The sequence below is a fragment of the Pelophylax lessonae genome (assembly GCF_965119305.1).
Source record: "Pelophylax lessonae genome assembly, chromosome: 7".
Taxonomy (NCBI): domain Eukaryota; kingdom Metazoa; phylum Chordata; class Amphibia; order Anura; family Ranidae; genus Pelophylax; species Pelophylax lessonae.
In genome coordinates this window covers 96,942,295-96,969,636 of record NC_138774.1, presented here as the reverse complement: position 1 = coordinate 96,969,636, position 27,342 = coordinate 96,942,295, and the positions used below count along the sequence as shown (strand labels likewise).

General features: G+C 44.9%; 1 protein-coding gene across 1 annotated transcript; it reads left to right on the top strand.

Moving 5' to 3' along the window:
* Positions 1–110: 110 nt before the first annotated feature.
* Positions 111–27,342, top strand: LOC309559596 (N-acetyllactosaminide beta-1,3-N-acetylglucosaminyltransferase 3-like). The gene is made up of 2 exons (XM_082262920.1): positions 111–124; positions 25,959–27,342. Exon 2 carries the CDS (start codon positions 25,966–25,968, stop codon positions 27,133–27,135), a length of 1,170 nt encoding a protein of 389 aa, XP_082119046.1. The 5' UTR covers positions 111–124; positions 25,959–25,965; the 3' UTR covers positions 27,136–27,342.

Genomic DNA, 27,342 nt, shown 5'->3' with positions numbered 1-27,342 from the left:
TTTTAGGATCAATCCCACTCATTTCACCTTCCCCCAGTCCCACCTCCTTGTTTTCATGTAATGACGCTTGCCTTCTAATAGACACTTACCCAGTGCAGGAATTAGAGTCAACAGCCTCTAGCAGGTAGGTGTTTCTTTCTGTTCTACAGCATAGACTGATGGAATAACTGTACCTAACCTACATATAATGGTGAAAGCAAAGCAGTTCATGATTCATGGACCATTAAAAAGCTTTGAATGAGCCAGAAAACAAGATCTGGAAGTACTAGGAATTTAATCTATGATGTATATAGTGCTACATTAAAAGGATGATTTAGGATCCTAATTAGAAAGGTTTAAAATGATAAAAATGGCTATTTTTTTTTCCCAATTTCTTTTTAATGTTTTTTTTTTTTTTTTTTTACCATTGCATGGATTGAATGATTTTGAAGTGTATTCATGGTTTTCCATCTATTCATTTAGAATGAACCATTTATTGCTATCCTTCATTAAAATGTATAGCTTTTAAGACTTCTTTTAAGACCAGACTCCTGCTGCCTTGCATCAATACTTTGCCTACTCTGCTTATAGAATTCACCTGCAGTAATTGTATGGCAAATGTCACATTCACTGCTTTATAATTATGGTTTCTCTAATGACATATGCGTGCGTTTTGATGCGTTCCAGATGAAAAAATTGCAGCAGATTGTACTTAAAAGCACTGAAACTGACCACAATGGTGTGAACTAGGGCTATTGGAATACATTGTGCATGCAGTCTGAATGCCATTTAAAGGAGCTGGGAAGCATGGGGTGTGAAACTGCCCCCAAAATGACAACTGGGAGTTGCTGTGTAAATGTTTGACTATTCCAGCAGCTTCTGTAAAAAACAAAAAAAAACAAAAAAAAAAAACTAAGATCTGTCTGAAATAGTGTTTATAAACAATGTTCAAAAAAAGGATAGAGAAATACAAAGTAACATAGTTATTTGTGCATTTAAAGTCAATTCACACTTGTGCGATTTGTCATGCCACTTTGGACATCAAAGCCACATGACAAATCATACACCATTCTTTTCAATGGCACCCCTTCAAATCACTGCAACTTAAGTTGCAGAGACTTTGAAACGGTGCCTGCACTACTTTGGTGCGACTTTTGATTCGATTTTGATCCATACAGTGTAAAGTTGAATCAAAATCGCATCAAAAGGCACATCAAAGTCGCACTTTAAATCGTGCTAAGGTAAAAGGAGCCTTATTACTGTTTCATTCTCCTACAGGTCTTCATCTGCATGTGATATCGATTACAGCAAACTGGTAAATAAAAAACGTTTTTTAACATTTTTTTTTAATAAACTACTTTTTTACTCTTAGTTTACCCCAATCAGCCCTAATTAGCTCCTTCTTCCCCTTCTCCCCTTTGTATTATTTCCTGCAATTTTTTTACTTCTATTTTTTCTAATCATTCATATTTAAACTTTTTTTTTTCATTTGTTTATTATTGTTTTCCTTAGCTTTTAAATATCTTTGTAATACCTTTGTCTGCATTAGTATTATTTTTACCTAACACTGATCAAGGTATAAAAAAAAATTGTTTTTAATGTGCAGGCCAGTGATAGAAATGTAAAAATGGCTGTAGTCTAGTACAGGGAGTACAGGCGTTAAAGCTGAAGGGGTTAATGTACGTTTTCCCCCAAAAAATGATTAAGTAGCACTGACATTCACTCAATAGATTCAAATGAAATCTAATAGGTTATTTTAATTCATGTCTACCAGTCAAGACTGGCTGAGTAAAAACAATGCTTTCTCTAGGTAGCTATGATTTTATCTAGGCAGATAATAATGGGAAGACAACTGATTGTAAATAATGCAAATTACAGGTAAAAGGAGAAGCTTTAAAAAAGGTGTATGGGAAAAAATGTACTTATGGTACAGAAAGGATGTGAATGTCACACTGACAATAAATATAAACATTACAATCCTGCATAATAGTATAAAGCCTACAATTAAAGAGTTTTGCCCATTGGGACTTTAGATGAAGCCCCACACAACCAGTAATAAAAACATAATACAAGTTTATTGAGTATATGCCACCAATAAAACTGGGAAAAGGTGTCATAATTCCAAACAGTTGGCCAAAGTATACAAATCCATTACATAGGTACATACAGTAATCAAATAGTACATAGTAAATGTGTCATGGCATCTGTGGTGGTGATCCGATGCGTTTCGTGAGTTCAGTCTCACTCTTCAGGGTTTGATGCATAGACATAATCTATAAAGTAAAATGATTAAAAAAATATAACATAGTAATGGACATGGAAATGTATCAGGTTGATTGGAATGTGGGAATCAGATTAAGGGATCCATACCCACAAAAATGCAGGATGCTGCATGCCAAAATGGTATCGGCAGCCACCAGAGACATCTGACCAGGGAGCTGTGGGTAAAGGGTCCAAAATGGGCAGGTAGCGAAAAAACAGGACAGATGGAAAAGGGGAAAACAGAACCGTCCAACATAACCTGCCAGGATGGTGGCTAGATTGTAAATGGATGATGATGTGCACAATAAAAATAAATAAAATGAAAAATGATAGAAAGGTAAAAAATCTGTAAGAAAACAAAAATCAAAACTTTTTTTTCTCTTACTGATTTTCTACCTTTCTATAATTTTTCATTTTATTTATTCTTATTGTGCACATCATCACCCATTTACACTCCCTTTTTTTTCTAGCCACCATCCTGACAGGTTATATTGTATGGTTATGTTTGCCTGTTTTTCCATCCGTCCTGTTTTGCGCTGCTGGCCCATTTTGGAACCTTTACCCACAGCTCCCAGGTCAGACGTCTCCAGTGGCTGCTGGTGCGAATTTGGCATGCAGCATCCTGCATTTTTGTAAGTGTGAATTCCTTAGTTTGATTCCCACCTTCCAATCCATCTGATACATTTCCATGTTCATTACTATGTTATATTTTTTACATCATTTTACTTTATAGATTATGTCTATGCATCAACCCCTGAAGAGTAAGACTGAACTCACGAAACGCATCGGATCACCACCACAGATGCCATGGCACATGTTACATTCTATGCAATGAATTTGTATACTTTGGCCAACTGTTTGGCATTATGACACCTTTTCCCAGAGAAAAGAGAGCCTTGCGACGCAGGGGGTGGAACCGGCGGCAATTTAAAAAAATGTAAGTACACTAAATGACATGATACAAATTTGTGATCCTAACGGATTACACTGTATCATGCCATTTCACCAAAGGATTGCACTTGGTGATTTTCCCAGTGCTCTGCCAGTGCTTTTCCAGTTCTTTGTGCCTGGAAAATTGAGAATGACCATGGCGTCCAAAAAGCGTTCTTTTTGCGCAAAAGCACTTTTAGACGAACTGGAAAACAGCGACAGCGAAACGGAGTTACTAAAAGAACTGAGCGATAGTGATTCGTGGGAAAATTCGTCATCAGGTACGGAAAGTTACGACAGTGACGATTCTGATGTCTCTTTCTGGCACATCGCTCCGTTGGAAATTCTGAAGAATCATTTGATATACTTCCCAAATTCCACAAGCTATGTGCCAGAAAGAGACATCAGAATCGTCGCTGTCATCACTTTCCGTACCTGATGACGAATTTTCCCACGAATCGCTATCGCTCAGTTCTTCAACCCATGGTCATTCAAAATTTTCCAGGCACAAAGCACTGGAAAAGCACAGGCAGGGCACTGGAAAAGTCACCAGGTGCAATACTGTGGTGAAATGGCATGATACAGTGTAATCCGTTAGGATCACAGCTTAGTATCATGTCATTTGTGTTTTTACACTTTTGAATTCCACCCCCCTGCGTCGCAACGCTCGCAGGAGGGAAATGGAAGGCAAGTGCGGGCAATCGGCCGTGCACAGAGCGGGGAGAGACTGTCAGGATACCGGGGAGGATGGCGGGGGAGCGTAGGGAAGGTGAGTAACATTGCGGGGTAATCCCGAGTGTGGCTCGGGGTTACCGCTTTTGGTACTGAAAGTTAACCCAGAGCCACACTCAAGAATACCGCTAGGGGGGATTAAAATGACACTAGATGCTAGTTAAAAAAAAATAAAAAATCTACAAATACATATTCATTAGTAAGTGTACTAAGCGTACTAAGCTTAAAAAAAAAAAAGTAATGTAGCTCTGTCCCTGTAGGGCTTTCTGTATAATGACTTCTCAGGCCTCCTCTGATTACCAGCACACAGTCACCTAGGGAACAGTTCACACATCCCTCCTTACTCCCGATGGCTTGTCACACAGTCCAGGGGTATTGGTTTTTAGTGTTTATTTTGGAAATTGGATGGGAGAAGAGAATAGTGGGATACTCCAACTGTAACTATTCACAATGGATAAGGACAACTCTCACTTGGCCTCACCAGATTGCTTGTGGTAGCAGCTGCACTGCTTAATCCATACTGCCACATGTATGGAAAGAGTTAAGTCTCCTTGCTCTTTTCTCTCCAGCAATAGACTAGCGGAAGGGGTGGCCCCCCTCAGGTCAGGCCCCTTGACACAGATCTATACTCACTTTATTGCAGAATCTGATCCTCCAGTGTCTCCCCTTTCAGTCAGCATCACCAGACCTCTGGGTTCAGTTCCTCACTAGCACTCTCCAGGCCCTCAGGTCGACTACCTGAGGCCGCATGGCACCTCTACAGAGGAGGAAGCACCTGCCCCCTCCCTCCGGGACAAAGCTATCCAGAAGAAGACCCTGAGCACATGTGCTTCTGGCATTTATACAGTATCCCAGCATGCAACGAGGCACTTTCCTCTGCCAAATCACCAGGGCTGCACTCATTTTTCAGGTTTCCTCCCACTGTCCAACATGCCTTCCTGTTGGACCAGTGTGAAACACTCTGCAGACAGAATGAGTTGCACCTGAGCATATTGAGCAGAGCTCACTAACAGATCCTGCCCTCTGGTAGGCAGAGAACAATATAGATTTACCTGCAATCCCTCTGGTAAGCAGACAGGACTCAAAACAATTTTTTCTCTCCCTAGCACCTACCTAGGAGGGGGCCACCAAAATGAGCCATGTCCTCAATGGCTCTGGGCATCCGCCCCTACAAAAACACCTGTACAAAAAAATTACAAGGAGTATCCCACAAACTCGGAAAGGGGGAAAAGGGAAATAACATATGTACAAGCCATGGGGCATACCCCATATGTTGCCAGTGAATACAATAAATTAAGTAAAAAAAAAAAAAATTTCTCTGCTGTACAATAATTACACATAGAAAGGTACTGGTGCATTTGAACCAATGCACCCCCCGCCAAACAAAAATCTGCTTGACAGGTAAAGGTAAACATCCTAACTGACTAAACTACACATGACGATTCTAAATATGTACAATGAGGACAAAGAATGGCCTCTCCAAGGCTTGAAGGTCCTCTGCAAGCCTGCAAAGGAAATGGTGAGTACACAGCAATTTGTACAGCCTATATACTCACGGTGAAACTGCCCTCTCTGTAGAGGCGACCTTCTCACCAGCATCATCTCTAGCTCTAACATTCTCGTAGAGATCTCCAATACCGCTGGCCCCCTAAGGGCACGCTTGACTCCTCTCTCTGTTGTGCACCTGTAATAGACAAAACAGAACAAATTCTGCAAGCTAACTAACACAATATCACCGATTCCATCTGGGAACCATGTTTGACTAGTAATAGGCACAGTCCCTCTCAGACACCAGGGCACTGATTCTTTCCTATTCTAGTCAGACCCATAAGTTAGGATGAACAAATGTGGAGTCCCCCCGACTGGTGTGTACAGTGTACTTTCCTTCTGTAATACCGAGGCAACATATCTTCTCCTGGCGGCAAGCTATTCTTGCTGGAGCCTGAGCAAAGCTTGCCCTACTTGTGAGTCTCTGTAATAACTCTTCAAGGGATCCTTCATTTTGGCATTCCTTTCTCTGAAGAGGCAATGAGCCGCTACCCTTCTCTCACAAAGTCGCAACTCACACAAAGTTTCTTTCAGCATTTCTCTGGCCCACTGGCCCAAGGGATCTTTGCAAAATGTCTTTTAAATAAAGTATCTTCACAAAGTGTCCCTTCTCAACACATAGTTATCCTGGCCCGTTGGCCCAAAAGATCTTCGCAAAGAGTCCTTTGTCAACACTCCTTCTTGCGACAACAGTGGCCCAAAGGCCAAGAAGATCTTCACAAGTCCTCTAAACAGGAAATCTCTGTGAAATAGGAGGTTTGCCCCCTCCAGGTAGCACCCCCTGGCTTTAATAGGGGAAGGTCTTTGTGGCAAAAGTTCTTCTCCCAAGTGAAGAAACTAGCAGTTTCGCTGAATCCCATCTTCTTTTGCAAGGATAGAAGAGAAGGGCCTCCAGCCTTAATAGCAACTTTAGTATCAAAGGAACTCTTCAGGCACACTAGACCCTTTGTAACTCTCTCCACTTAACATATCACACTTTCCAGGCCAATTAGCCTCTTTGTAATTCAACTTTTTTGACAGGAACAAGAACCCTGCACACCTCAGTAGTAATGATCAGGATGCGGTATGCGGATGATCTTTCCCTCAGAGTTTCGAATGCTGATTGCTCAGGCTTGGCCTTTTCCATCCAGGCGGTTAACTTCCACTCCATCAATGTAAATGGACTGCCCAAGATTCCAATTTGCATTGACAGATTGAAAGGTGTCTCATAGCTGGGGCTTGGACTTGTTCTGGTATGGTTTGGGGACATAGAGAAAGTTCCAGACGGCTTCATCACACCAATGTCAAGGTCTTACCTTGCCCTCCTGTTGGCAGCCGTCTAAGACATGTACAGACTGCTGCCTCATAAAGACTCTGATTGCATCATTACTTCCTGCTGCCTAGGCATCGCACATAATGATGCTGCACACCTGACTATATCTATAACCTGTTGGGTTGCAATCCTTGCCCTTGTGTTTGTGCTCCAAGGTGCACCTCTCCTAGCAGTCTTCTGTTCTCTATGTTCCTCTGTGTATGACCTGGTTTGGCTGACGACTCTCTTGGCTCTTGACCCAGCCTTGGCTGGTGATCTAGCATTGGAAGACGATCCGGCATTGGCAGACTACCCACTTCTGGACCAGCCCCCGGCTTGGATGACTGACTGCTCCTGGACTTGACCCCAGCTTGTTCCTGCTCTCTCTTTCTCACTGTTGCTGTGCGATTATTGTTGTTTTCTCCAATAAACTGTTTTATTTTACCTGCATCCCCATGTGGTCTGGTTTCCTGGCACCCTGACAACCAAGCCACTCTCTTTTCTTTGATTCCTCCATTTTCTCCCGGGGACTATACGGATAGTCATATACATATTCCAAGGCCACCTTCCTCTGAACAAGGTGTTGAAAGCGAGATAACCTGGGAAGTTTCTGCTTGTCTCCTCTCCCAGGTGGGGTGTATAGGGTCTCCACTCTCTTGATTAGACAGGCATAGGCGTAGTTCTGAACCTTGGCCAGGGCATAGTTGCGAGGTGGGGACAGGTCTGGGACCCTAGTGGCATAGGCCTCACAGAACCCCAAATTCCTTGCGCACTGCATGCGGACGATGGCTACCTCAGGCTCTTCACTGAGTGAACTGGGAGTCATAGGGCTTCTTCTATCCTCAGTTCCCCAGTCCCACTCAGTGTCCACTTCATCAATTCCCTCTTCCGGGGATCCCCACCGATGCTGGAAACGGGGTGACCCTGCATCCTCACTGAACAAACTGGAATCCTTCCACTTCTGGGCCCATTGTTCCCCCTCCTCCTCTATAAGAGCTGGACTGTGGGTTGTTGCGACTGTTGTATCTTGCGGCCACTGCTCAGCCCACACAAGTTGCGTGCACTGCACCTCTGAAACATAGGTCTCCCTGGTCTGACAGTGGTGTGGGTTTGTATCACTGGTCCGGCCCCAGCGGTACTTTCGGCACCCTTCATCCTCTTCCAATAGGGGTCGCCACTCTGGGTGTCAGCAGCTACTGAGTGGTTCCTGTCTCCCAGCCTACATACAGTCTTCTGGGCTGGAAATCACTCCTTTCCATCTGCAACAACATGTCACCGCAGTGCCCACACTGACCCCATATCCGCAGCCGCATGGAAACATTCAGGCATCTTGTACATACCAGTCCTAGATGCTCTGTGTCCCCTCCGCTGCACAGGACCAGGCTTCCTTTGGGCACTAGTTGCACCCCGGTGTCCCACAGGGTCAACTCAGTTTGCTCATCAGGTACTCCACCAACATGTGGGATAGCCCCTACGCACCGGCTCAGTCCGGCATCCGCCATCTTGCTCCTCTACACACCTGTCTGCTCCTCAGCTACACCTGATGGCGGAAGTGACATCTCAGCTGCCTTCCTCTATTCGGATTTGCAGCCGGAAGTCAGCCCACCACCCCAAACTAGCTGGCTCTCTGGCAATGGCTCCTCCTGCAAGGCAGGTCTCTTTAGCGTGTGCTTTTCCGCACAGTGCAGTAACCCCTTCGCCGCTGCCATAACTCTGCCCAGCCTGCATGAATGATACTGCGATGCAGATTGTATTCTCTGCCATAGATACACATATATCTGCCTCTTCTATCTGTAGCAGAGCTTCAGTTGCACTTCTCCATTCACAAGCCAACCAAACTCCCTTACCGTGGTTAGAAATTGTCCCGCTGTAACCGGCTGCACGGCAAACATTTTCTTTCACAGTACATGTACAGACACAACCCCTGATGTGCCGATCCCTGCGTCCCGGGTCACTGCTTTCTTGACCACCACTTGAAAGCACACTTACACTGATCAGTGTCAAGCAGACACGATTTTCTCTCACAATACAGCACCTCTTCCCCTCATCGACACTCCATCACTTTACTTGAGAAGAAATATTTTTTCTTTGGTAAATGTCCAGTCATTGCCAATAGCAACCACTGCTGTGACCATGACTTAAAAGCACACTTTCAATGATCACTGTAGAGCAGACATTACTTTCTCCACTGACACTCCAGCACTTTACTTGAGAAGATCTATTGTTTCCTAGGTAAATGTCCGGTCATTGCCGATAACAACCATTGCCGTGACTGTGACTTAGCAGCAAACTTTCTCTGGTCGCTGTAGAACAGACATTACAGTGAATCCGAAAAGTATTCACAGCGCTTCACTTTTTCCACATCGTGTTATGTTACAGCCTTATTCCAAAATGGATTCAATTCATTATTTTTCTCAAAATTCTACTGACCATACCCCATAATAACAACATAAAACAACATAACAACAAATAACAACATAAAAAAAAGTTTGTTTGAAATCTTTGCAAATTTATTAAAAATAAAAGTGAAAAAAAAATCACATTTATATAAGTATTCACAGCCTTTGCCATAACACTCAAAATTGAGCTCAGGTCTATCCTGTTTCCACTGATCATCCTTGAGATGTTTCTACAAATTGATTGGAGTCTACCTGTGGTAAATTCAGTTGACTGGACATGATTTGGAAAGGCGCACACCTGTCCATATAAGGTCCCACAGTAATAGCGCATGTTGGAAAACAAACCAAGCCATGGAGTCTAAGGAATTGTCTGTAGACCTCAGAGACAGGATTTTATTGAGGCACAGATCTTTGGAAGGGTACAGAAAAATTTCTGCAGCATTGAAGGTCCCAATGAGCACAGTGGCCTCCGTCATCCGTAAATGGAAGAAGTTTGGAACCACCAGGACTCTTCCTAGAGCAGGCCACCCGGCCAAACTGAGCGCTCGGGAGAGAAGGACCTTATTCAGGGAGGTGACCAAAAACTCGATGGTCACTCTGACAGAGCTCTAGCATTTCTCTGTGGAGAGAGGAGAACCATCCAGAACAACAACCATCTCTTCAGCACTCCACCAATCAGGCCTGTATAGTGGAGTGGCCAGACGAAAGCCTCTCCTCTGTAAAAGGCACATGACAGCCCGCCTGGAGTTTGCTAAAAGGCACCTACAGGACTCTCAGACCATGAGAAACAAAATTCTCTGGTCTGATGAAACAAAGATTGAACTCTTTAGCCTAAATGGAAGCGTCATACCATCCCTTCAGTGAAGCATGGTGGTGGCAGCATCATGCTATGGGGATGTTTTTCAGGGGCAGGAACAGGGGGACTATTCAGGATTGAGGGAAAGATGAATGCAGCAATGTACAGAGACATCCTTGATGAAAATCTGCTCGAGAGCGCTCTGGACCTCAGACTGGGGGAAAGGTTCATCTTCCAAAAGGACAACAACCCTAAGCACACAGCCAAAATAACAAAGGAGCAGCTATGGGACAACTCTGTGAATGTCCTTGAGTGGCCCAGCCAGCCAGAGCCCAGATTTTAACCCAATTGAACATCTCTGGAGAGATCTGAAAATGGCTGCGCACCGACGCTCCCCATCCAACCTGATGGAGTTTGAGAGGTCCTGCAAAGAAGAATAGGAGAAACTGCCCACAAATACAGTATCTCACAAAAGTGAGTACACCCCTCACATTTTTGTAAATATTTTATTATATCTTTTCATGTGACAACACTGAAGAAATTACACTTTGCTACAATGTAAAGTAGTGAGTGTACAGCTTGTATAACAGTGTAAATTTGCTGTCCCCTCAAAATAACCTAACACACAGCCATTAATGTCTAAACCGCTGGCAACAAAAGTGAGTACACCCCTAAGTCAAAATGTCCAAATTGGGCCCAAAGTGTCAATATTTTGTATGGCCACCATTATTTTCCAGCACAGCCTTAACCCTCTTGGGCATGGAGTTCACCAGAGCTTTGCAGGTTGCCACTGTAGTCTTCTTCCACTCCTCCATGATGACATCATGGAGCTGGTGGATGTTAGAGACCTTGCGCTCCTCCACCTTCTGTTTGAGGATATGCCCCACAGATGCTCAATAGGGTTTAAGTCTGTAGACATGCTTGGCCAGTCCATCACCATTACCCTCAGCTTCTTTAGCAAGGCAGTGGTCATCTTGGAGGTGTGTTTTGGGTCGTTATCATGTTGGAATACTGCCCTGCGGCCCAGTATCTGCAGGGAGGGGATCATGCTCTGCTTCAGTATGTCACAGTACATTTTGGCATTCATGGTTCCCTTAATGAACTGTAGCTCCCCAGTGCTGGCAACACTTATGCAGCCCCCAGACCATGACAAGCCCACCACCATGCTTGACTGTAAGACACATTTGTCTTTGTACTCCTCACATGGTTACCACCACATGCGCTTGACACCATTTGAACCAAATACGTTTATCTTGGTCTCATCAGACCACAGGACACGGCTCCAGTAATCCATGTCCTTAGTCTGCTTTTCTTCAGCAAACTGTTTGTGGGCTTTCTTGTGCATCATCTTTAGAAGAGGCTTCCTTCTGGGACGACAGCCATGCAGACCAATTTGATGTAGTGTGCGGCGTATGGTCTGAGCACTGACAGGCTGACCCCCCACTCCTTCAACCTCTGAAGCAATGCTGGCAGCACTTGTATGTCTATTTCCCGAAGACAACGCTGATGACGCTGAGCACGTGCACTCAACTTCTTTGGTTGACCATGGCGAGGCCTGTTCTGAGTGGAACCTGGCCTGTTAAACTGTTGTATGGTTTTGGCCACCGAACTGCAGCTCAGTTTCAGGGTCTTGGCGATCTTCTTATTGCCTAGGCTATCTTTATGTAGAGCAACAATTCTTTTTTTCAGATCCCCAGAGAGTTCTTCGCCATGAGGTGCCATGTTGAACTTCCAGTGACCAGTATGAGAGAGTGAGAGTGATAAAACCAAATTTAACACACCTGCTTCCCACACTGTTATACAAGCTGTACACTCACTACTTTACATTGTAGTAAAGTGTCATTTCTTCAGTGTTGTCACATGAAAAGATATATAAAATATTTACAAAAATGTGAGGTGTGTATTTACTTTTGTGAGATACTGTAGGGGTGCCAAGTTTGTAGCATTATACTCAAAAAGACTTGAGGCTGTATTTGGTGCCAAAGGTGATTCAACAAAGTATTGAGCAAAGGCTGTGACTACATATGTACATGTGAGTTTTTCCTTCTTTTATTTTTAATAAATTTGCAAAGATTTCAAACAAAATTCTTTCAGGATGTCATTATAGGACATGGTTTGTAGAATTTTGAGTAAAATAATGAATTTAATCAATTTTGGAATAAGACTGTAACATAACAAAATATGGAAAAAGTGAAGCGCTGTGAATACTTTCCGGATGTACTGTACTTTCTATGCTAACACACCATTACTTTGCTTGAGAAGACATAGCGTTACTTGGGCAAATATTTGGCCTTTGCCGGTAGCAATGGCCGGACAAGCCCCCACATGTAGCACTGTCCCCTTAGGGCTTGCTGTATAATGACTTCTTAGATCTCATCTGATTACCAGCACACAGTCACTTAGGGAACAGTTCACACATCCCTCCTTACTTCCGATGGCATGTCAAACAATAAGCAGTCCAGGGGTATTGGTTTTTAGTGTTTATTTTGGAACTTGGATGGGAGAAGGGAATAGTGGGATTCTCCAACTTTAACTATTCACAATGGATAAGGACAACTCTCACTTGGCCTCCCCAGATTGCTTGTGGAAGCAGCTTCACTGCTAAATCCATACTGCCATACGTATGGAAAGGGTTAAGTCTCCTTGCTCTTTTCTCTCCAGCAATAGACTTGGTGAATCTACATTATCTTCGGGACACTCATTAGCATCCCCTTTACTGACACCTGTCCACTGACTCTTCTATCTGTGGGGATAGGCCCCCCTGAGGTCAGGCCTCTTGACACAGATCTGTACTCACTGTACTGCAGAATCAGATCCTACAGTGTCTCCCCTTTCAGTCAGCTTCACTGGACTTCTGGGTTCATTTCCTCACTAGCACTCTCCAGGCCCTCAGATTGACTCCCTGAGGCTGCATGGCACCTCTAGGAGTAGGCAGCCGCCCTCTCCCTCCAGGACTCCGCTATCCAGCCGAAGACCCCGAGCAGATGGGCTCCTGGCATTGAGGCACTTTCCTCTGCCAAATCACCAGAGCTGTATCAAACACCTGTGCATTCATTTGTCAGGTTTGCTTGTACTGTCCAACGTGCCTCCCTATTGGGCGAGCATGAAACACTCTGCAGACAGAATGAGTTGCACCTGAGCACATTGAGCAGAGCTCCCTAACAGATTCTGCTCTCTGGAAGGCAGAGAACAATATAGATGTACTTGCAATCCCTCTGGTAAGCATACAGGATTCAAAACTATGCTCTGTCTCTCTCTAGCACCTAGAGAGCCCAGGCGAGCAGGGGAAGGCGTGGGGAGGAGGGGATGTTCTCTGCCGCTGCTTTAAATAACAGCCGAGCGCCTGCTTAGCCGCATCGGTTATTATTACAAGAGAGCTGACCATTGGCTCCAAAAAACGGTACCGGGGTGATGCAAGCAGCTGCTCCAGTACAACCACTTGAAGTCAAATGACTTACAGGCGTGTGATTTGACGGAAAGTGGTTAAAGTGCATAGAATGTGTGAATGAATAATTCCTGTGATTTTTGTAGCTGAGGATTAAAACAAGTGCTTCATAATCAAAACGCTATGTGCAAAAGATAATGTAATAGATAAACTGCGCTGCTCTAAATCTTCATAGACAAAATATGAAGCATGACCATAATAGACATGCTATAGCAATACAAAATAACATTAAAGTGGTTGTAAAGGCTGAAGGCTGTAAAAACTTCCATGTGCAGCCTCCCCCTCAGCCCCTCCTAATACTTACCTAACCCCAATCTCGACCCAGTGATGTGCATGAGACTCAAGGCTCTCCCAGGACTCTCCCTCTTGATTGGCTGAGATGCAGGAGCCATTGGCTCCCACTGCTGTCAATTACACCCAATGAGACGTTGGGCTGAACTACTCTCTCTATGTCTTCTGAATGCAAACAGCTGGCTCAGAAGCAAGCATGCATGAGTGCCCCCACAGCACTCGAAAAGAGGGGCCCAAAAAGAGGAGGTTTGGGGCTGCTCTGTGCAAAACTTCTGCACAGAGCAGGTAAGTTTGACATGTTTGTTATTTTTTTTAAATAAAAAAATTTCCATTACAATTGCTTTAAGGTTCAGTGTCTGAGTTCGTCGCTGCAATATTGCAGTCTAGCTATAATTCGCTGATTGCCTCCATTACTAGTAAATAAATAAATAAATTAATTAAAACATCCCTTCATTTCCGCAGGGCGTACGTCGGGTGATTTTCTCCTGGTCGCTCTGTGGAACTCTCTCTGCTGTGTGACGTATTCTGTTTTTCATGTTTATTACTCTATTTAGCGGTATAGTTTTGATAAATGTTTACATGCCGAGGGAGCTCTGGCCTTAGAGCTCAGCTCCTTTGTCGTGTCTGGTTCTACCCCCCACTTAGGCCCACACCCCAGAGGGTTTTGCTCTCTTGGACGGGTGTCTTTTCTTTCTTTTATCTCTTCTTCTTTCCCTTCCCTCCTGTGCTTTTATATCCCTTTCCCCTCCTCCCGGTTGTAGCACATTCCGCTCCGCGGTACCTTTATCCCTCCTTACCTCTTTCACCCTCTCCCTCCTCACCTCCCCCCTCCTCTCCCCCACTCCTCCCCCCCTCTGCTTCCTCCCTCCCCACCCTCCCCTCCCTTCTTCTTCCGACATGGATCCCGTGTGGGTGACCACCTGGAATGCCAGGGGCCTCAATGTACCGGAGAAACGGCGTATGCTTCTGGTGATCTACGTCGATCTCACTCAGACATTGGCTTTATCCAGGAGACCAATTTTAGATCCGATAGCCTGCCGTTCCTCCAAAACCGTTTCTTCCCTACTGCATACCATGCCACTAATGTCACTGCTAAATCTAAAGGTGTCTCCATCCTGCTCTCGAATAATATCCCTTGGTCCCTATTAGCTCAAAGTGTAGACCCCCATGTTCATTTTATATTTCTTAAGGGGCGTATTGGGGGACAGTTGGTTACATTGGCCAACATTTATGTACCCAATGCCCATCAGGATACCTTCCTGAAGAAAACCCTGGCGGCCCTGGTGGAGTTCGCGGAGGGCCGTTTACTCCTGGGGGGTGACTTGAATCTTCCCCTGGACCCATCTACTGACACATCCACTGGGGTGTCCTCGGTACCGTGGGGGGCCCGGGGACAAATTATCAAACTTCTCAAAGAGCTTCAACTGGTAGGTGTATGGCGTATTCTACACGCTGGCGAAAGGGATTACACTTTCTTTTCCCATCAACACAACACGTACTCAAGTATTGACCTTTTCATGGTTCCTCACCGTCTTCTCTGCTCCATAGTTGACTTTGACATTGGCTCTATAACATGGTCGGACCATGCTCCTGTCACTATGGAGGTAAATCTAGGGGGCGCAGATCGCGAATCGGACTGGCACTGGAGGCTCAATGAGAGCTTGCTTCAGAACCCATTGGTGTTGGTGGACGTATCCCAGCAGCTCCAAGCATATTTTCAGCTGAACGATACCCGGACAGCGACCCCGGAGTTGTTTGGGAGGCCCACAAGGCCGTAATTCGGGGTGTACTGATTGCCCACGGGGAGAGAATTAAGAGGGACAGGGAGAAGTAGCTGACTAAGCTCCTGGAGGACATAGCCCAACTGAAGGGACAACACAAGCGGCACTTGGACGTCTCCGTTGGTGCTGAGCTGACCTAACTCCGGAACCAGGTGACGGACCTGTTGAAATACCGGGCGAAGGCAGCCATCCAGCGCTGTAAGCGTATACACTATGAATCCGGTGACAAGTGTGGACAGGTGTTAGCTAAAGCCCTAGGAGACCAGCAAGCCTCTTCTTATGTTCCCTTCGTAACGGATGTTGGTGGCCGTAAACTACATCTCCCCAGAGAGATATCCCAACAGTTTGGGGATTTCTATTCGGATCTCTACCACATTCCTCATGAACCCTCCCACATGGAAGCCGCCCGGTCCTTCCTCGACTCAGTCCCTCTTATGAGATTCCCGTCACCAGTGAGGGACGCCCTTGAGGAGGCGTTTACCCCAGAGGAACTGTCCTTGGCCATTAAGTCGGTGAAAAGATGGAAGGCCCCCGGCCCCGATGGCTTTACTGTCATGTACTACCAACAGCTCCAGCACTAGCTTCTCCCCCATATGCTAAAACTGTTCAACGAGATTGGCCAATCTTCCACATTCCATATTGATTCTCTGCTGGCACACATATCGGTTATACCTAAGGAGGGGAAGGACCCCTCGGCGTGCGGGAGCTACCGACCAATTTAGTTGTTGAACGCTGATCTGAAACTCTTTACGAAACTACTCGCTTCCAGACTCCAGCCCCTTTTACTAGACCTGGTCCATCTAGACCAGGTGGGCTTCATCTCCACCAGGGATACAAGTATTTATTCTTGCCCCCGCGCTATGGTTAAGGCGAATGAGGTCTTCTCTAAGCCTTTTAAGATTTATAATGGTACCAGACAGGGATGTCCCCTTTCTCCCCTTCTTTTTGCCCTCTCCTTGGAACCTTTCTTAATCAAGGTGCGCCTGAACCCTGACATCTCCGGGGTGCCTGTGGACCCGACCTTCCTACAAGATTTCAGCATATGCTCATGACTTTCTCTTCTCCCTGACTAATCCCTTGATTTCCTTGCCAAGTCTCCTCCGCGAATTCGAGCTATACGGGGTGGTCTCCCACCTCAAAATCAATTACCACAAATCGGAGGCAATGGGCGTCAATCTACCTGCCCAGACTCTAGACTCCCTCAGTCACAGCTTTCCCTTCCGGTGGACTGATTTGGCCCTGAAGTACTTAGGTACGCTGCTGCCGCCAAACCCTGGGGATGTTTACCGTCTGAACTTCCCTCCTCTTCCCCGTGCCTTGATGGAAAAGTGGTCATCGGGACTCCATTCCTGGTTTGGTCGCTGCAACATCCTCAAGATGTCTATCCTGCCGAAATATCTCTATCTGTTTCAGACCCTGCCTGTGGCAATCCCTGCCGCCTTTTCTAAACATGTAGATGCCGCCTTTACCAAATTTATATGGGCTGGTCACCGCCCTAGGCTAGGTAGACGCATTCTCACGATGCCAAAGGCACACGGAGGAATGGCATTCCCAGATGTCAGGAGATACTATCAGGTGGCCCATTTATACAGACTTGTGGACTGGTGCAGACATGCGAAGCTGAAGCTGTGGACGACACTGGAGATGTCCTTATTTCCACCCAATCTCCCGGGAGCTTCGTGGTATATTCGATCGGTACCTGCACTAGTCAAATGACACCCCTTTATTGGCCCGACCCTCCAGATCTGCTCCTCAGCCCTAGCCTCTGTGGCTACTCAGGCTACACGCTCACCCATGCTCCCGATCTTGGGCAACCCGGCCTTTCCATTGGGCTGTGAGGGGGGTAGGTCTAAGGCTCTCTTGGAGCTGGGATGCTTTAGAGTGTCCCATTTCGGGGATGCTGAGGCTTGGCCATCCCTCCTGCCGTTAACGGCGGCGGGTGGCCGGTTTGCGCTTACCCGTTGGCAGGCACTTCAATTGCTCCATTTCTTCCACGAACTGGGACCCCACTCGCTTTTCGAGAGACCACTGTCTCCACTCGAGGCCCTTATATTGGGGAACACCCCTTTGCCACAGGCTCTATCCCTGCTCTATGCCATACTTTCGGAGCCCCCGGGGGAGTTTGTCCTTCCGGGACTCTTGAAATGGGAGAGGGACCTACAGAGGACTTTTACGGTGACCCAACGTAGGAATATTCTCCGCTTCTCTCTGCGCTCCTCGATCTGCACACGTCTCCAAGAGACTAACTATAAAATACTGACGCATTGGTACTACACCCCGGTGCGAATCTCCAGCTTCTTTCCTGAGGTGTCCGACAGATGCTGGAGATGCCTGAGCGACCGAGGTTCCATGCTCCATATGTTCTGGAGCTGCCCACGGCTGAGCAGTTTCTGGAAAGAGGTGCGGAGGATCTCCCTACAGATGACTGACTTTGTCCTCTGGGATGACCCCACTCTCTTTCTTTTGCACTGTTCCTCTATCCCGCCAAGCCGCTATAAGAAATCAGTCCTATGCCATCTATTCAATGCAGCCAAGGTATGCATTGGCCTCTGTTTGAAGTCCGCGGCCCCTCCCTCAATTCCACTTTGGCTGTCCAGGGTCAAGCTCATTAATGATTTTGAGGATCTGATCCTAACTTCGCAGGGCAGGGGGGAACACTACATGGCGACTTGGGGATGCTGGAATATGTTCATCCTTTTGGATGAGGGCAGAGCTTTTCAGGGTGATACCTGAATCTTCTGAGATATGGGCCTGGGGGCCCCCACGGGATCTATTCGGCTTATCTCTGTTCTTTATCTTTTTCTCTGTCCTCTTTTCGCTCTCTGTTCCTCAGGGATTGCTAATACCTCAACTGCACCCTACTTACTATCTGCTCTCCCCCCCCTTTTTTCTCTCCTTCCCCTCCTGGCTCCCCCCTCCCCCCCTTCCCTCTTCCTCACTACCTTCACCAAACCCGCTATGCCCACCCTCCCCCCCCCTTCTTGTTTACTCAAACTGTCAACTTGGTACTACACTTACGTATGATACACCTAACTTCATCATCTTTTTGGGAAGAAAATATTTTTCTGTCTACCTCTCTCATGTATTAGACAACGATGAATGCTGCTCTTATCTTTTAACACATTGTGGTGTCGCTGATGTATGATTGTGTTTAATTGCTGATGTGCATTATATTTCCTTTCACCATGGACTTTATGTGGATCATTTCTACGCTACTATTTCTTCACCATGACTGTATGCACCATTTACTCCAAAATGCTTTTCTCACATGCCTGTTACAAGCTATGTTTACGTTGTAACTTATTTTTGTATTACTGAGTGTGAAACCTGTTCACGTTGTTACCTTTTAACTAAATAAAGAATTTGAAAAAAAAAAGTGAAAAAAAATAAATTAAAACATCCCATAGTTTGTAGACTTTATAACTTTTGCGCAAACCAATCAATATACGCTTTTTTTATTTATTTTTTTTACCAAAAATATGTACCAGAATACATAGTGGTCTAAACTGATAAAGAAATTCGATTTTTTCTAATTTTTTATTAGGATTGTTTTATAGCAGAAAATAAAATATACTGTATATATTTATTTTCAACATTGTTAGTATTTTTTTGTTTATAGTGATCAAATACCACCAAAAGAAAGCTATATTTGTGGGAAAAAGTGGACATATATTAATTTGGGTACAGCATCGCATGACCGCGCAGTTGTCAGTTAAAATAACGCAGTGCCGTATCGCAAAAAATAGCCTGATCATGAAAGGGGGTAAATCTTCCCAAGGTCAAGTGGTTAATGGATTTTTATCAAGCATTCTGTGTGTAGTATTTTGGAGCGTTTAACCGTATCTCCCATTGCAAACACCAGGGCTGTTAAGCATGTTGCCTATGTTTATATGGAGCTCTTCACATTCTCTCTGTAATGCTCAATCAATGTTTCTTTATATACTGTAACTTCATTTGTAAGAATCACTTTCCATAACAATGGAGTGCATTACATTACAATTTTGTATACACTTTTTCTTATGCCTGTACACTGATGTGTTTTCTTCAATAAAAATAAAAAAAAGGAACAAAATATTTCATATCAGGAATCAGAGATGCTGCTGATTTTTTGGCAACACCTTCAGTCTTACAGATCTTTATCAAATGTATAAACTTATTAGCTGTATAGTTTGGATTAATGCCCAGTAAAACAGATGTAGAATAATGGTTTAACAATGTGAAATTATAATTATATTAACAAAGCAATCCCTAAAAAAAAGTATCCATAGAAACTGAAGCAGCGTTCTCTTTGCAATGCGCAGGTTTACTGAGCCTAAAAAATAGGAGGAAGTTGAGCTCAATTCAGTCAAGCAATACTATGCTAGCAACTAACCCTGTTCTTTCTTTTTCTTTTTTTGTTGTTTTAACTATCCCTCACACAAGATTGGGTATTCAGAGAGATAAGTTTAACTTATTAACTTACACTAACTAAACATATATATTCCTTGCTAAGCAATCAGCCTCTACTCCCATTGTTAACCAACCCCATCGTAAATAAAGGAATTGGTCGCACAAAACCAGTAAGCTTGATAGAGAAGAAGTTCTTTATTCATGCATACACAGGTACAAGGTAAAGCGGAATGGAAATGGTAAACGCGTTTCACCCAAATTCAACATGCTTATAGTGAACAAGCACACTGAATTCGCGTGAAATGCATCTACCATTTCCATTCTGCTGTACCTTGTACCTGTGTATGCAAGAATAAAGAACTTCTTCTCTATCAAGCTTCCTAGTAGTGTGCGACAAATGCCTTAATTTACTTTGTTTGCGGTGGCGAGCCGGGGTTCAGCACCCACCATGGATTGTGGATACAGACACGCCTGGGTGGTGTTACTCCTTCTTAATAACCAACCCCCTTAGCACTGAGCAAATCTCATGTACAGCAACTGTTGATAACATAAGAAAAGAAAATCAAACAATACAACTAGTTAAAATTAGTTAAAGTTGTATTAAAAAGGGTTGTAAACCCCGGACAAAAAAATTAAAAAAAACCCTGTAAGACAAAGGCATAATGAGCTAGTATGCATTACATACTAGCTCATTATGAAATACTCACCTGAGAATGAAGCCTTCCGGCAGTGCCAGAACACCGCTGAGATGGCTTACATATTTTCCAGTGTTTCTTTCAGGTTTGCGGGCTCTGGCGCTGTGAGTGGCCAGAGCCGCAATTACATCCCTCCCGCGCATTCCATGCCATGCCATACCATGTCCGCACAGCCGACCACCTCCTGTACCATGTCCACACAGCCTATGATCACCTCCTATACCATGTCCACACAGCCTATAACCACCTCCTATTCATGTGTGCACTGCCTATGACCACCTCCTGTATCATGTCCACACAGCCTATGGCCATCGCCTGTACCATGCCTGCAAAGCCTATGACCACCTCCTGTACCATGTCCGCACAGGCTATGACCACCTTCTGTACAATGTCCGCATAGCTTTCATATGTGTCTTATCTATATATAATACACTCTTCAAATGTGCTTTAAAATGCATGTTTTTCCCTTTTATGAACAAGAAAATAATGATGTTATACTGTTGGGCTGGTATAGTAATGCTATGGGGCTGGTTTATTCCCAGCCAGGGATTGCACACAAAGGAAGCAATACAAAGAGAACAGGATACTTTCTCATACAAGTATATAATACAGCAGGCACATATCAAGAATATGAAGTGTTGGGGTGACAAACACTTTAGGTGGTTTGTATCATGCATGTAAACTGATCCATTCTACGGGAGAGTTTGTGCTTCTGAAAAACAACAGACTTGCTTCTAAATGAGAATAAAAGAAAGAAAGCATAAAAAAGGAAACAAATGCAGCCATCACATCTAAGAATTGGTACGCAGCATAATAATATATGTGTTCTTTTGGGTTTAATACCACTTAAATATTATATTAAATTTACACTATACAAATGAAACAGAACACACAATACAGTTGTCAGATTTACTGGAGCCACAATTCCAAATTAAAATCTGAACTCCAAAAAAATATAAAATAATTCAACCTCCAATTTATGCATTTATTAATGTCTTTGTATTTTAAAATCAGCTAGTATAAGTATTTGAATTTGTCTTGAGATCAGCCTCCTGTAGTTGCCTGCACCCCCCCCCCCCAGAGCATCCTGCCAAAACTGAAAAGCGTTTCTGCTCTGCTGCCTCTCACGGCGCCAGCGCTGCTACAACAGGCAGCACAGCAGTCAGTATGGTGAGTGGAGTGGATGCAGCAGGTCGGGACTGGTGTAAAATTAAAAGCGTCTCTACCCTGCTGCCTCTCATGGCGCCAGCACCACTACAACAGGCAGCACAGCAGCCAGTATGGCGAGTGGAGTGAATGCAGTAGGTCGGGACCGGTGTAAGGCACACTGGCACAGGCACTCACGTCACTCTGTTACGGCCAGGCTGTGCTGGGTTCCCGGCTGACAGATCTTAGGCACAGTAAGAGCGGGCAGTGCCTGTAGTCCTACCCACTATGACCGACTGCCTCTACACTTTGTAATTCCTGCCTTGGACTTGTCTTCAGAGGAGCATGGAGTAGGCAACACGCAAGGTAGCAATGCTGCTGCTGAGAAGCTGAGCCTCCTTCTTTCCCTTTCAGCTTGCTGCCTGAGAGACTGACATCACATACCACTTACCGCTGCTGTGCTGCCATAGGGGTAAGTGAGACTGTGGCAACTGGCAACGTTTTTCACTAAACACTGGGATAGTGGGCTACCATTTTCCACTGCTAGTTTAGTACTGACATTCCAGCCTGGCTCTGTCAGCCATGTTATGGTGCTGACTACAGAGCTAGAGGGCTGAGGGTTTACTAGGCACAACGTGGCTGCCAAAGCCAGGCTGGACTGTTTGCTAGCCTCAGTGCCCTGGCCCTTTTTTGATTGTGTTATACAGTAAAGGCATTAATAAGCCTCGGTTCACACTAGGATGTGATGCAGAAAACCTGAAACGTGTGTCCTGCACAAGGCTGCCTTTAACACAGGGCAAAAGGGATAGCTGCCCTGGACTCAGCTCCAGTCATTGTTGTGGGGCGCAAAGTAGCTGCCCTTTGAGCGTGCCTGTAAAAAAGATGCTAATGGAGCAGAGTTGGACTTGAGCTGTCTGGCGGCAGGGCAGGCGTGCCTGGCTCTCTCTAACCTCATCTTAAATCTCCCGGCTTGGTGCTCCGTCATCTCTCCCAAGTCCCAACCAACCACTGCCTGACATGTTCTCCATATCTGCCTAACAAAGGATTACTCCACCCCTAACAATCAGAGCTGTGATCAGTGGGGAGGAGAGGGAGGGACCGCTCCTCCCTCTTCTGTACAGCCCATGCTGAAAGTCTGGGACTTGTCCTCATTGTCCGTGTCACACAGTAAGTAAATTACGTGTGGTGTGGGAGCACTGACAGCACCTTTTATGGTGATCAGGAAGGATCATTGTGAGTGTTCAGCAGACAATGTACAGGTATAGGAGATCAGACAGTACATGGAGCAGTGCAGTCTCTGACCATCTCCTGTACTATGTCTGCAGTCTCTGACCATCTCCTGTAGTATGTCTGCAGTCTCTGACCATCTCCTGCAGTACGTCTGCAGTCTTTGACCCCCTCTTCCAGTATGTCTGCAGTCTCTGACCATCTCCTGTAGTACGTCTGCAGTCTCTGACCATCTCCTGTAGTATGTCTGCAGTCTCTGACCATCTCCTGTAGTATGTCTGCAGTCTCTGACTATCTCCTGCAGTACGTCTGCGGTCTCTGCCCATCTCCTGCAGTATGTCTGCAGTCTCTGACCCTCTCTTCCAATATGTCTGCAGTCTCTGACCATCTCCTGTAGTATGTCTGCAGTCTCTGACTATCTCCTGCAGTATGTCTGCAGTCTCTGTCCATCTCCTGCAGTACGTCTGCAGCCTTTGACCCTCTCTTCCAGTATGTCTGCTAGGGGTGTTGAAAATAATTGTTGCATCGATGCATCATGATGCAGCCTTAAACGATTTGAATACAATGCTGAGGAACGGCTGCATCGATGCATGGATGGCTTCATCCCGGCTCCCCCCCCCCCCCCCCACCTCTCCCAGGACAGCCCTGCTGGCTGCCAGTGCATTCAGAAGTTAAAACAAATTAATGTCAGTGACTCAGTTTCAGGGACCTTTCCTAGTAAGGATTAATCTAAACTGATGCTTGATTGATTACCTTATTATCTCCCAATCTTTTCATCGCTGTCAGTCTCAGAGCAGGAGCGCAGAATAAAGCAGTTCTGGCACTGTATGTAATGGCAAGGGATGCTGGGGTGTTCTACAGAGTCTATTGATGGTGGCTGCTGGGGGATCTATTCTAACAGGAGGGAATCTATTTTTGCAAGGAGGTCTATTGCTCCTGGTCTGGGCTCTATTGTTGCTGGGGGTGGGTCTTATATTGCTGCGGGGTCAGTTGTTGCTGGGAGAGACTATCTATTGATGCTGTTGCGTGGAGATCTGTTGTTTGTTGCTAGGGGGTCTAGTTTACTGCTTTTTTTGTTACCATTACAAAATTCCATACAAATACTTAGCACCACAAAATGATATGTGGTTCTGTATTCTCTAAAAGGGCAGTACTGGGAAGTGGGTAGGTGGTGGAACCAAGGAAGGGTGCTTGGAGGTCGGGGGGGGGGGGGGGTGGAGAAAAGGGGTGACTTGGAAAAGGAGAGTTCCTGCACCTATTCTCTGAGGAAAAAAGCCCTGCTTTTGGTGACTGCAATTGTTCATATTCGCTATCCACTAATGTGACGTGTAGGTGCAGCTTTTTGTATCACTCAGAATTTTCTGAAGTACAGTTTTAGGACTTAATGGGAAGGGGCATGGGAACATAGCTGTCATGTAACTGGTGGAGATCGAGCTTAAGAAGGGGTTTATCCTGCACCTCTTATTCAACACCTCTGGTAATGGTGACCGGGGATGTGAGGACACATCCCCCGAGTGGCATGAGGGCCAATGTTGTAGGCAGCACCAGCTGTCGGTGTGAGAAACTGACAACCGTGGACCACTGCGCAAGAGCCAGATGCATGAACACGGTAGCACCAGGTCGGAAGACAGGAACAGAGCCAGGACACAAGCCAAAGGTCAACAAATAGGCAGCGAGTTACCAAATCAGAAGGCAGGGACAGTGTCAGGATACAGGCCTAGGTCAGCAACAGTAAGACAGTAAGATACAGGAACATAAGGTAGCACCTATTCCCTGCGCTCTGAGTGGTGCAATCCTCTATCCAGCTCAATTTGTAGATGAGAACAGATAACTCGGCAGCCTTCTAATGCTTCAGCCCTGCAGCCCCTCACTAGACCAGGGTGGTCTGGGAACACTGGGAAACGACAAACAAACACAAGGGTGCACCGGCCTAGTGCATTATCCTTTAAGTAGGTTTATTAAAATAATGAATTAAAAATACTCACAGCTTTGGGGGACGATTCAACCCCGATCTTGATGCTGAGGATTTTATACTTTGTTTGATGTGCCTTTTTACCAAGAACTTGTTTGTGAGTATTTTTAATTCATTGTTTTAATAAACCTACTTAAAGGATAATGCACTAGGCCGGTGCGCCCTTGTGTTTGTTTGTCGTTTCACAGTGTCTGGATACAGGCTGAGATCAGTTCACAGCTGGGCAGAAAGATGCTGAATCAGAAGGCAGGATGCGGAGTCAGACGCACAGGCCAAAAATCCAGACACAGTGCAAAGGCAAGCTGGGTCATATACAGAAAGGCATAATATAGCAGGTTAGGTCACAGATAAATCAGGAAATAGCTGAAAACCACTTAGTAACCTATCCATGTCACACTTCAGCTTTAAGTCACAGTAAACCGGTGCAAAAAAAAAAAAACTTTCTCCTGCAAAATAATAGCATAATCTGCTTGAATGCATTGCATATTAGCACAATATGAAATACTTACTTTAAAAAGAAGCCCTCCAGTGGCAGGCTGTCACCCCTGAGAGGGCTTTCATCTTCTCCCGGTCTTCCTTCCAGGGTTCGGGGACTCCAGCTGTGTGAATGGCTGAAGCCGCGATGACGTCACTTCCGGCGGCATCCAGGGTGAATATCTCCTAAACGGTTTATGTTTAGGAGATATTCATTTTACCTAAAGGCTTACCTGTAGGTAAAAATCACAAAGTGGACATTACTACTGCTTTAAATATTGGTATAATTAACAGTGCCAAACATTCACGAGTGCCCAGATGCATGCTGTCTAGCATGCACGCTAATGCGTATATGCATGCTGGTTAATACACATCTGGTAGTGACCTTATGCACAGAAACATGGCATGCACTGTTCTTCTTGTACTGGAATGCACAGGACCTTCCTTACAGTAGCACTAAAAGGACTTAAGGCAAATTATTTTAATGAAAGGTGATATCTGAGTCTGGCTTCACCATTGGAGCTTGAGGTTTTAATTTAGATACAGTTTAACAGTGTTTTTTTTTTACTTTTTAAAAAACCTTTTATTTTTAATTTGACAGTGTCAACATGGGACGATTCTTTACTAAAGTGGAAAGCATGCTGCTGCTGTGCATGGGTTTTGTTGGACTCCTGTTCATTATGCATGGAAGGTTAGATAAAGTAGAAAAAAGGGAAGATCAAACTGTAATCCCATCTCGCTTTACATGTGTCCCAGATGAACCAAAAAAAATGGAATGGATCTCAGGCTGCAAGGAGAACTCATCAGTAGCAAGTATTAATGGTTTTTCCACACTGCCAGAACACATTCAGGACTTCTTGAGATATAAACACTGCAGAAACTTTTCACAGATTCTTAATGCACCTCAGAAATGCAATGGAAAAGCTGCATCTAAAGGGGTATTCCTGCTGTTTGCCATAAAGTCTTCTCCGGCAAACTATGACAGGAGATCTGTAATTCGTCAATCTTGGGGTAAGCAAGACAACTATAATGGTGTCCATGTCAAAAGGATTTTCCTGTCAGGGACATCCAAGAACCAGTGGGAGAATAGACATTTGCATGAGCTTCTAAGAATTGAGAGCGAGTCGTATGGAGATATCTTACAGTGGGACTTTCATGACACTTTTTTTAACCTGACTTTAAAACAGTTCCTCTTCTTCCGTTGGCTAGAAGAATATTGCCCAGGAGCTCATTTTATTTTCAATGGAGATGATGATGTATTTGTCAACACCTTCAACGTAATAACCTACCTACGTGAACTGAGAGCGGATAGTCACCTCTTTGTTGGGCAACTTATAGCCGAAGTTGGACCTATTCGTGATCCCGGCAGCAAATACTATATCCCTACACAGGTCACCAATTCCAATTCCTATCCAATGTATTGCGGGGGAGGAGGAATACTCATGTCCCGAAGTACTGCCCATGTCATTTACAATAAATCTCTGGAAATACCTCTGTTCCCGATTGATGATGTGTATCTAGGCATGTGTCTGAAAAAGGCTGGCCTAGTCCCAGGCTCTCACATGGGAATGAGGACAGTAGGTGTGCAAGTGCCATCAGCCAAACTAGATTCTTTCAACCCATGCTATTACAGAGAACTTTTAATGGTACATCGCTTTGTGCCATACCAGATGCTGGTCATGTGGAAAGCTGTACAAGATCCTCAACTTTACTGTGGACAGAAGCACTCTTTATATATAGACAAGCAAAGCGGTTCACATGATAAAGGAAATGTATAGCCTTCAATTTTTTAAAGATATAAACTGAAAAGAAGACAGTATGATCTAAAAAAAAATCTTGTTGGTGTGTGTTAGTGTTTTAAAAACCTTGTTTCTGTGTGATATTTGTAGTAACATGTACATGTACATGCCATGTATGTTTAAAGTATACTGAGGCTTTGCTTTATGCTTTGCAGTGCTACATAATGGTTGCACTTTACTGCTGCT